This window comes from Myxine glutinosa, chromosome 2 (genome assembly GCF_964187855.1).
Source record: "Myxine glutinosa chromosome 2, kmMyxGlut1.1, whole genome shotgun sequence".
NCBI lineage: Eukaryota > Metazoa > Chordata > Myxini > Myxiniformes > Myxinidae > Myxine > Myxine glutinosa.
Genome location: NC_136262.1, coordinates 186,378,970 through 186,390,749, shown reverse-complemented (window position 1 = coordinate 186,390,749; position 11,780 = coordinate 186,378,970). Strand labels below are relative to the sequence as shown.

At 41.4% G+C, this 11,780-nt stretch overlaps 1 protein-coding gene across 1 annotated transcript in view; it reads right to left on the bottom strand.

Annotated features, from left to right (window-relative positions):
- Window positions 1-2,080: 2,080 nt before the first annotated feature.
- Window positions 2,081-11,780, bottom strand: part of LOC137420992 (ras GTPase-activating-like protein IQGAP1) — a 305,469-nt gene continuing 295,769 nt past the window's right edge. The window contains exons 37-38 of the mRNA XM_068106598.2: window positions 5,359-5,467; window positions 2,081-3,840 (exon numbers count right to left, since the gene is read on the bottom strand). Of these exons, the coding sequence (XP_067962699.2) occupies window positions 3,727-3,840; window positions 5,359-5,467 (223 nt within the window). The 3' untranslated portion in view covers window positions 2,081-3,726. The remainder of the gene's footprint in view (window positions 3,841-5,358; window positions 5,468-11,780) is intronic.

Here is an 11,780-nt window from a genome sequence, read left to right as displayed (position 1 = left end):
TAGGCATTGTGTAACATCGACGCGGCTTTTGTTTTAATTAAAACTTTTTGTACTTGTTTTAATCAGAGAACGATTGAACCAGGTAGAAAACTAGAACGGCACTCGGTAGAGAGCACACCTGCGCCAGCTTGAAGTTTACGTTTTCTATCCCACTGATAGACCAGATCTGGATCCGTACCTGAACCAAGATATAATCAGCTTGTTCTTGTCACTTACCCAAATCATCCACCTAGTTTTGACATAATCTGTCCACAACAACAACACGCAATGGTAAAGAATCACTTAATTTTTAATTTTTTTTATAGCATCCGGATCTTCAGCAAAATTGAATCAATTCTTCCTTGTCACACACCCAACCTGCCCACCAGGTTTCGTCCGAATCCATCCATACCTTTTGAGATTTTGTGCTCACAGACAGACAGACCTTTGGTGGTGGAGGTGAAAAGAGGGAATACTCATCAGTATTAAACTAAGCAGTAGGGAAAAGGAGGTGGGGTGAGGGAGTGATTTTGGAAGGGAGTTTCAGTGTAATTACGAATTGTTATAATGAGGTGATTAGGAAGAGTTAGGATTAGTGTATGACAAGTTCTCCATGAAGCTTGCGAGCAGATGCCAAATGTACACACCACACATACATCAAAAACCTCTCATTTTAATTTTCAACATTATTATAAACATGTCAGAAATACGAATTAGTAAGTATAGTACTTCCTTACTCAATAAGCCTTTTATTTTGTATGAAACTTTTTTTTTGTTCTTGTGTACTTATGCTGTTCATCGTACAATAAAACGTATTGATTGAATCCACATGTCGTACAATTTTCCAAGAAAATGTCACTCACTAATCCTTAACTGATTCAAATGGTTTCAAGCTTTGCCATCCTGCTGTTACTAGTCGAGAATTTCACATCTGCGGACATGACCGACCGACCGACCGACCGACCGACCACACACACACACACACACACACACACACACACACACACACACACACACACACACACACACACACACACACACACACACACACACACACACACACACTACATTTTTTTTATGGGCAACAACCCCCCAACCCCCCCCCCCCCTTCCTCCCATCAAACAAGTTTCATCGAAATTGTGTGTGTAGTTTCTGAGAAGAAAGCGAATACCTATTTTGGGGGGCAATCCCCTGTCCTTCCCTAGACCCCTTCAGGGCCAGATTTATTTAATGCCATGAACAAACTTTGGTACATCAAAGGTGGTGAAGGTTGTGGTCAAGTTTCATCGAAATTGTTGTTGTAGTTTCAGAGAAGAGAGCAAATACCTACGCATTTTGGGGGGGTCAAACCTGGACCCACTTTCACTCCCCATACTCTTTTATACTTCGATTTTCTTAGTGTCGTGAATAAATTTTGGTACATCAAGGGTGATGAAGGTTGTGGTCAAGTTCATCGAATTAGTGTGTGTTGTTTCAGAGGAAAAAGCAAATACCTATTTTGTAGGGTCCACTTTGACTGGATCCATTTTGACTTCCGGTAGACCCCCTTAAACGCCGATTTCTTTAATTCCGTAAACAAACTTTAGTCACAACAATCCAAGTATCATTTGTGCCAAGTTTGGTCGCAATCCCATCAGCGGTTTCGGAGAAGAAGTTTCAAGTGTTTACGGACAGACGGACGGACAGACGGACGGACGACGCGCCATCGCATAAGCTCCCCTTAACGACGTTCCAGGTGAGCGAAATAACATCTTCAATTGAATCACTTTAGAAGCAATCCACATATTACGTATGCAAATGCAGAGTGGGAGTGGGGATTGATTTAACGAAGTGATCGATGAAGAAAGAAAGAAGGGTAAAGTTGGGAATGAGTAGGGAAACAGACAACAGAAGTTGGAATAATGGAAAAGGACGAAAGGGGAGCATAGGGGAACAAAAACAAAACTTATTTTTGAGTACAAATGTTGGTTGATGGCAAATTAGGAAGATATAGAGAATCTAGTGTATTGCATTATTACCATCTGCTCCACAGGATATTTTGAATATTAAGCCCTAAAATAATGAATAAACTCAGATCTGATAAGTAATACTAACAATACATACATTTTATTTATTTATTATTGTTTGTAAGAATACACATTCAGGCCTTATGCAATGCAGGCTTTGGCAAAGTTACAGCACATTCATCAGGTAAACGTGCACTCGAGGTATAATACCTGGTACAAATGTACGGAAGTTCCAAAGTATATCTTTTTCAAATCGGGTTGCATATCCCATCAAGGCATCTTGTATGAAAAAAGATCAAAGTAACATTTTTGGTGAAAATCCATTTCAACAAATACTACAAATTAAAAAAAATCATGGTGGCTGATAAGGTGAATCTGATACAGTATTCAAACAATAAATGGCAATTCAATTAAAGAACAAAATCAGAGGTGATGCAATTATGGCAAATTATGTATACAAACACAATTAAAGGAGCAAGCTCGATTTACCACAAAATTGTTACCTATCTCAACAATTCCGTATTCTCAAGGTTCATAAAACACAAATTACTGAAAACAGTGCTGTCGATGTTTGCGCTCCTTATTGTTTAAATCAACAATTGCCTGTACGGAACTACGTGTTATCTCAATACTATCCTCAGTAAAATCCAATTTTGTTGTGGTGGTTTTGAGGGTAAAAGTAAAAAGCGTTACTAATCACATGTTACCTAATTAATAATTAAATATCAAAAGTTACTCATTATATTAGAATTTTTACTGCATAGAATATATATGTAAAAAGTAAGGCCACAACATATCTGCATACATCTATTGTCAAAATATGACCGACTTTCTTTTTAAAAAGTAAGATTTTATAAAATTGTCTTCAATTTACGATGCAATGAACAAGTACGCGTATGAAATTTTCCTTTGGAGAATTTTTTTTTAAAAACCCCAAACATTTCGTACATTTTTGTTCCATAAGCCTGGTGTTGGCTTAGTGGTTAGGGTGCCAGCTTGGGATCCTAGGATCCTGGGTTAAAATCCCGGTCGATCTCTGATTTGTTTGGGTTGAGTTGCTCACTGGTAATTCCCTGTGTGTCGCAAGAGGCGACTAACAGGGTTGGCGGCTGGAAGGGCATCCGGCTGTAAAACATTGCTTCAAAAAGGGGACCACGGTGCCCGAAAAAGGCCAACCCCTGCTCTACGGGCAATAATGGCCTCTAAACCAATAATGGCATCTAAACCAAGTTCTATATGTTCAACCGGATTAATACTTTCGTGCCATTCTTTTGCATTAATTTCGGAAATTGCTCAAAATACACACTTAAACACTTTTAGTCTGTTTTTTGATTCTGTAACTTGTATGTTAATTCCCAAGAAAATCTGACAACTTTTGTTGTTGGTAGTCAAAATAAAGATAAAACCAAATGTCAGGTTCATTCGATTGATGATGGGGATAGAATTTTGAAGGGGAGAGAATTACTTTCACCTCTATCGATTTAATTAACCACGATACAGTTACGTGGCTTATTGCGGAACAATTTTTCTTGCAACAACATCATGAAAATAAAAGGCAAAGAAGGATTTACCGTTGAGTGAAGTTATCACTTTGGAAGAAAAAACAACAACAACAGGTTCTCCATGTAATACCTAATCAAATTATTAAATCTCTAACAAAGCAGGAGTTGAAAGAAAGCACTGACCAACAACAATCAATAACAGTCAGTACGAACAATTCGAGCAAGAGTTTACCAAACTTCATCTTCCATAGAACTTCTTGTTGAGTAAGAAAATCAGGAGGTTCACATTAACCTTGGCTTTGTCAAACATCTTCATGACAGCTACACCTTCATACTGGAGCTGCAGCAAGTCCTTTAAAACATGAATATTCATGATGCAGGAGAGAAATGAAAGAGCATATTGAACTTGGAGGAAATGAAGACAAAGAAAACTGATACGATTTTATTTGTGAGAAAAATTCAGAACAATTGATAATGAAATGAAAATAAATGCAACATATTTGTGAAGAATAGAACGAAAGCGTTGAGGTGTGCAGTCAGCTTGGATTTTAGGATGTACTGTATATTGTTACGGATCTGGTCTAGGGAAGTAAAACGAGGGATAGATTCGAATAAGTAGTTCATAGTACATGTTCGAGTCAGTGAGATGTAATTCCTGTCAATGATAAAGTGTGTCGAGCATGTGTTTAGAAAGATCTCGTAGCCCCCACCCTGGCTGGTGTCTGTGTCTAAGCCTTGCCTTTTCTCCCTCCATACAATCTTAAACTCTTCACACCATACATCTGTCATCTGTCTTTTTTTGTGTAATTTTCCATTCAAAGCAACCGATACGCATGAGCCATGATGGTATTGGCAAAGTGGACCGATGGTCAACATTCATCATTGTGGGCTATCGAACAGGCTGGTGAACATGCCCATCGATGACAATGTCAGGCTGTGTCAACCAATGAGCGTGCACCATGGATGGTCCGATGGTCCCCAACAGGATGATAAAAAAAAGTAGAGTGTTGGTGGTTCCTGCCTTTTAAAATGGTACGTGTTGCTTCCTCGCTTCATGTTCAGCATTTAAAAGGTAAAGAGCATGGACAATCCCAATATGTTGGCATCAATGGGGAGGAGAAAACTCCTCCTTTGGAAATGCACTGCTGAGTGTGGTGAAAAAGGCGGTGCCATTTTGTGACGTCGCTGGTACCCAGAGTAACCCAGGAAGTGATGGCCACCTCAGTGGCTGTGTTTGTCTCATCTAACAGTCCTGTATTGTGTCTCGTGTATTTGTCTATGTCCTTGTGTGTGACATGCGTGTATGGCAGCTCCACTACATAAAATACCACCTAAGTAGGCAATGAAGACATGCATGTTTCAAATGTGTTGCATGTTTGTTGCTCTCTGGAGTTATTGTCATGTCTGAGAATCACTTTTAATTGCATTTGATTCTGCTTTGGATCGTATGCTCGTGGGGAACCTTTTTGTTATTTTCTATTCATTTTTAAAGGCTTCACTTCTGATTAATAAAGATGAATTAAAGTTTCATCAGCCTGGTGTTGGCTTAGCAGTTAGGGTGTCGGCTTGAGATCCTGGGTTTGAATCCCGGTCCATTGCTGAATTAACGCCAGGGGGGTTGACTCATCCTGTCATCCTTCCGAGGTCGGCAAATCGATTCACTGGTAATTCCCAGTATGTCGCAAGAGGCGACTAACAGGGTTGGTGGCAGGAAGAGCATCCGGCCATAAAACATTGCTTCAAAACGGGGACCACGGTGCCTGAAAAAGGCCAACCCCTGCTCTGCGGGGAAAATGGCCTCTAATATTTGTTTTTTTTAAATCAAAGTTTCATCAGCAACAAAGGACGAGTATAAAATGATGCAACTCACCTGAAAGTTGAGTTGCACTTTTTCCATTTCAATTCCCATAAACTTGGCCTTCACTTCAAAATCTCCAGGATTTTCACCCGGCATTATGTCGAACAACACATTCTTCAGCCTGTGTGAGAAGAACGCATTAATACACCTTAAACCAGCTTTTACAGAATAACAATTATCATTCTAAATGGTTTAGAACACCTTCCATTCTTTCCAATATTTTACTCCTTTTTAACCAATTTCTGAATTTTCTGGAACTAGTACACCCGCTCAATACGGGAGCGGCAGGAAGGGTCATTCCTCTTTGGGGTATACAGTTTACAATCGATCTATGGTCGGGTCTCAAGAACATTGGGTGTGTGTTCATTTACCAAGTTTCTTGTGGAGAGATCGCCAAGTGGTTTAAGCATTCAAGTAAGCACTCCATTCAAAACCGGGAAGGAACGGCTAGCCTGGCTAGCTGCTTGGCAAATGAGAACAGCCCGGGCTTCCTCCCTTTCAATTTCATGTTGAACAGCAGGAGCGAGTTTCAAAAGTTGCTTTTGAAATGAAAAACGCCACGTTAGCGGTAGGAAGCGTCATGTTATTAACCCAACACTTGTGGGGTATATAGAGCACAGTAGATCTTCGCTCAGTTCTGTAAGTAAAACTTACCTCACGGATGTCGGGATTCCTCCAAATTTCTTTATTTAGTGTTATAAACAGCATTCGCGACTGTTTAAAAAGCTAATCATACGTGTTTGTGGTTTATAATATTTTTACTTCTGGCAGAGGCCGTTGGGCCGTTGCTCCCAAGAAAATGCCATGATAAGCTATTTATAAATGTTGACTCGACGTTTGTTCAAGGAGGAAAACCCCCTTGGGAAGGTGGGATATTAATGGTATTAATATTGTTTTGTAATAACATGAATACTAGTACCCGACTGCAAAGCCGCAATGAGCCGGCGAAGCCAAAGCCTCTTGCCACTATTTTACCCATCACTATGGCATCAGGAGGTTAGGTAGTTCGTAGTAGGTAGGTGTAGTAGGTACCGTCGGTGTAGTAGGTGCAGTAGGTACCATTTGCATTCTGGATGAGATTAAAATTGATAAAATTTACTTCTTGATTAATTCGGTGAATTCCGTCTCAACTTCGGATGTTTCCCGCCGTGAAAACCTATACCCTACGGCCGCGAGATTTCTAAAAAATAATTCTTCGTCAATTTTAGAATATTTGACGCCGTTTTCACCCTCCGAAACGCGTAATAAGCTTTTAAAAATTATTTTTCAAATGCTCGAATCTCACTGGTTCCGGTGTTTGGTGACGATTTTCGTTGAAGATAACGAGGTTGGTCTTAACGTATTTTAATTACAAATTAGAGGTGCATTAGATTGTGAATCAAACAAAGACGGGCGAAACAAACTCCTATTGAACTTTTTCGCAATTGTTTTATGCAAACTTCCGCATCCGGTCGATGGCGGCCTCCATTGCGTGATTTGGTTTTAGAAATATTTTTTCAAATGCTCAAATCTCATTGGTTCCGGTGTTTGGTGAAGCTTTTCGTTGAAGATAACCAGGCCCGTGCGGGCCGAGGTTGGTCTTAAAGTATTTTAATTATCAATTAGAGGTGCATAAGATTGTGAATCAAACAAAGACGGGAGAAAGAAACTCCTATTGAACGTTTTTAGCTGCATCGCAGACGCTGCTCATAGAGTGCCCTCTGCTGTTGTTGTTGTTGTTGTTGTTCTTCTTCTTCTTCTTCTTCTTGTTCTTCTTCTTCTTGTTGTTCTTGCAGAGAAGACAAAACCTCGAAGCTCCACCCATTCTGGGAACCATAGCTCCACCCATTTTGGGAGAGGCTTCATATAAACAAATATCCACCATTTTATTAACTCGCATAGCTTTGAGGCCTGTTTTGTAGGCCCGTGGTGTCTTTCTCTCTCACACAGTTTTATTTCAAATCAAATTCGATATATCATTTCATTTTTCACAGTCGCTAGCATAGTTTTAGACTCGGTTGAAAAAAAACGGGAAGAAAATCCGATGAAAGTTGCCCTTTATAGAACGAAATGAATTCTCAAAGGCCTGTAACTTCAAGTCCATTGAGATTTTTTTTTTTAAAATCGCGGCATGCTCAGTCATACACCACCCGAAATAACAGACGGGAAAATGCCGAGATATATATATTTTGTTTAAAGCGCGGCATGCTCAGTCATACACCGCCTGAAATAACAGATGGGAAAATGCCGAGATATATATATTTTGTTTAAATCGCGGCATGCTCAGTCATACACCGCCCGAAATAACAGACGGGAAAATGCCGAGATATATTAAAAATTCGTCCATTTGATGACAATCGTCACGATGAAATATTTAATTTATACGTCGTCACAATAATGTGGAGAGAGGAGCATAGCTTCGTTCACGTGTCGCCACACACGGGAAATTTCCGAGATATATTTCTTTTTCATCGCGGCATGGTCAGTCATACACCGCCTGAAATAACAGACGGGAAAATGCCGAGATATTTTAAAAATTCGTCGCCACACACGGGAAATTGCCGAGATATATTTTCACTTTGCACAAAAATAACATCAAGTAATCGAATCAATAGGAATGTCCTGTGCCTATAACATCGACGTTATAGGCACAGCTGCATCTAGGCATTGTGTAACATCGACGCGGCTTTTGTTTTAATTAAAACTTTTTGTACTTGTTTAATTTGTTATGCATACTTCCGCATCCGCAAGATGGCGGCCTCCATTGCGCTTCGGAATTCTCAAGCCAAGGGATACAGCATAATCTGGTTTTCGACATAATACGTACACGTTTATTGACAACACCGGCTTCGCCGGCTATTATGCTATTGTCGTTAGTTTTGTTATTAGAAGTGGCCTTGGAAAAACGCCATGACAAAGCTAACTTAACATGGATATATACCTCAACACGCATCTCCATTGGCGGCAAAGGCAGGGAAAACCCACTTGGGGGAGAAAACCCCTTGAGGAGGCTGGGGGGGGGGGGGGGGGGGGCGGAATGAATGCGCTACAACCTTCATTGTGTAACCCTTAGTCATCCTGTCAAGTTTAGTTGAGATTGGATAAGTAACGACGGAATGTATCGCGGTCAAAATATCATCAGACAGACAGACGCCAAATTACGTATTTTAGTATAATAAAGACAAGAAGATTCATGCTCGATTATGGAACTTCGTTATAAGGCATGAAATATGTCTGGTATTGCATCTGTAATTTTTTTAAAGTTTATGTTGTTGTAGTACATGTTTCTTTTATCAGACCTTTTGTCTAAGTTTTGCAAAGTTGATGGGAGCAAGAGTAAGTAATGTCATTTTGTTGCTGATAAGGTACATTTCACAAAATGTGAATCTGGAAAGTAAGATAAGAGGCAAATTTACATACTAGTTATACAATGTAATAATAATAAAAAATTCATATGCAGCTTGTGGCTGCTGGTAGTATCATTCCTGGGAGTGCAGCTGTGCCGTTGATTTACTATTAAAACATGAAGAAGGGTGAAGATGAAATGAAGAATAAAGGTGAAGAGAAGGAGGAGTAATATATTGAACTTAGTGAAAGACTTTCTTCTCATAACAAGTGTACAATTAAACAGCGAACACGTTCAAACAAAACAGTTTTAAAAGGAGTTTTACAATGGAAATTCACTTATGTATTGCAAATATTGTATGTTCTTGTTTCATCGACATCTGTTGTGCAAAGCCTTTTTTGAAAGTCTGTTGAACAATGTCTTTGTTAACTATTCTATTATTATCATTGGTTGTTTAAACTTTATATTATTACCTCTGAATCATTAAATAAAGTAAACCACATGTATTAAAGTTTTAAGTGTGAAATGACCATGAATAGCTCATTAGATAGTTATGTGAAAATTGGGGAAATATGTTAATGAGTTAGTGTGCAATGATTGACTGTGTGTGTGTGTGTGTGTCATGTGAGTATGTGTCATGTGTGTGCATGTCTTGTGTACATTGTGTGTGTGTGTGTGTGTGTGCGTTTGTGTGTGTACGTCATGTGTGCATGTGAGTGTGTGCATGTGTGTGTGTGTCATGTGGGTGTATGTTATGTGCGTGTGTATACATCATGTGTGTGTGAACGTCATGTGTGTGTGTGTGTGTACGTTGTGTGTGTGTGTGTGTGTGTGTGTACGTTGTGTGTGTGTGTGTGTGTGTGTGTGTGTGTGTGTGTGTGTATGTCGTGCGCATGTGTGTGTGTGTCGTGTGTGCATGCCGTGTGTGTGTGTGTGTGTGTGTGTGTGTCATGTGCATGTACATTGTGTGTCCATGTGTGTATGTTATGTGGGTATGTGTGTGTGCACGTCATGTGTGTGTGTGTGTGTGTGTACATCTTGTGTGTGTGTGTGTGTCCATCATGTGTGTGTCTGTGTGTGTGTGTGTCCATCGTGTGTGTGTGTGTGTGTGTGTGTGTGTGTGTGTGTGTGTGTGTGTGTGTGTGTGTGTGTGTCCATCCACGTCATTATAACATACCCAGCCACATTTGTTGTTCTTGCACTCATGTCTCGAGCAATTAATAATAATAATAATAATGCATTTATTTTATATAGCGCTTTTCAGGAAGCCCAAAGACGCTTTGACAGAGTGCAAAACATAATGCATAGCAAAACATAAAAACAATTGCAAAAAAAGAAGAATCAATAGGGAAATATTCAAAGCACAAAGGAGGGAGAAGGAGAGGAGATAGTCAGGGGATAGATGCTGTGGGTTAAATGTTGAATGCAGTGTTGAACAGGTGGGTCTTGAGTGATGTTTTGAATGTGGTGAGTGAGGAGGAGTCTCTGATGGTGTGAGGTAGCGAGTTCCAGAGGGTGGGAGCAGCGATGGAGAAGGCCCTGTCCCCCCAGGATCTAAATTTGGTCCGGATGGGGGGGGGGGGGGGGTCAGGAGGTTGGTACCAGCAGAGCGGAGGTTGCGGGTGGGAGTGTGTCTGGAGAGGAGGTCAGCCAGGTAGGATGGGGCCAGGTTATGGAGGGCTTTGTAGGTCAAGAGGAGGATTTTGTACTGGATTCTCTGGGAGATGGGGAGCCAGTGAAGCTTGTAAAGGACGGGGGTGATGTGGTCACGGGTCCGGGAATGGGTGAGTAGACGGGCAGCGGAGTTCTGAATGTATTGGAGTTTATTGGTGATTGTTGAGGGTGAACCATAAAGGAGGCTATTGCAGTAGTCCAGACGGGAAGTGATGAAGGCGTGGATGAGGGTTTCTGCAGCCACGGAGGAGAGGGATGGACGGAGACGGGCGATGTTTTTCAGGTGAAAGAAGGCTGTCTTTGTGATCTGTTTAGTGTATTTGTCGAAGGAGAGGGTTTGGTCAAAGATGATGCCAAGATTCCGGATGTGAGGGGAGGTGGATACTGGGAAACCGTCGATGTTGAGGGCAAAGTTATGGGTGGACTTGGTGAGCGTTTTTGGGCCAATGATGATTATTTCAGATTTATCACAGTTAATTTTGAGGAAGTTGATTTGAAGCCAGGATTTTATTTCAGTGATGCAGTTTGTCAGGATAGAGTGGGTGGCGGTGGAGATGGACTTGGTGGAGATGAATGACGGCGGATTAAGTGAAACCATGACGGCGGATTAAGTGACCGAGGGGGGACAGGTAAAGGATGAAGAGGAGGGGGCCAAGAACTGAACCTTGGGGGACACCTTGGGGGAGGGGAGCAGTGGGGGATTTGCAGTTATTGATGGAGATGAACTGACGTCTGTCAGAGAGGTATGATTTAATCCAAGAGAGGGCAGTGCCGGTAATGTTAAAGGTGGTTTCAAGTCGGGTGAGGAGGATGGTGTGATCGATGGTGTCAAAGGCGGCGCTGAGGTCGAGGAGGATGAGAATGTTGAGGTTGCCAGCGTCAGAGGAGAGGAGAAGGTCGTTGGTGATTTTGAGGAGAGCAGTTTCAGTACTGTGGTTGGAGCGGAATCCGGATTGGAATGTTTCATACAGGTTATTGGCAGAGAGGTGATGTTTGAGTTGAGTGGCTACAGCGCGTTCCAAAACCTTTGACAGAAAGGGTAGGTTGGAGATGGGTCTGAAGTTATTTAGGGTGTCAGGGTTTAGTCCAGGTTTTTTCAGAATGGGGGTAACAGCAGCAATTTTGAGGGATGGTGGGACGATGCCTGTAGACAGGGAGGAGTTTATTGTTGCAATGATAAGTGGAGAGAGAGCAGGAAGGGAGGCCTTGCCAAAGCTGGAGGGGATGGGGTCAAGAGTGCAGGTGGCAGTTTTCATTCCGATGAGGAGTTCAGAGAGGTCAGTAGGGGAGACTGGGGAGAATTGAGACAGGGGATGGCAGGATAAGGGGGGGCAGGTGGTTTGAGGGGGAGCGGGTGCGGCGGTGGTCAAGCTGTTGTAGATTTCAATATTCCCTTGTAATAATCTTGTAATAATCCCTTGTAATAATAATCCCT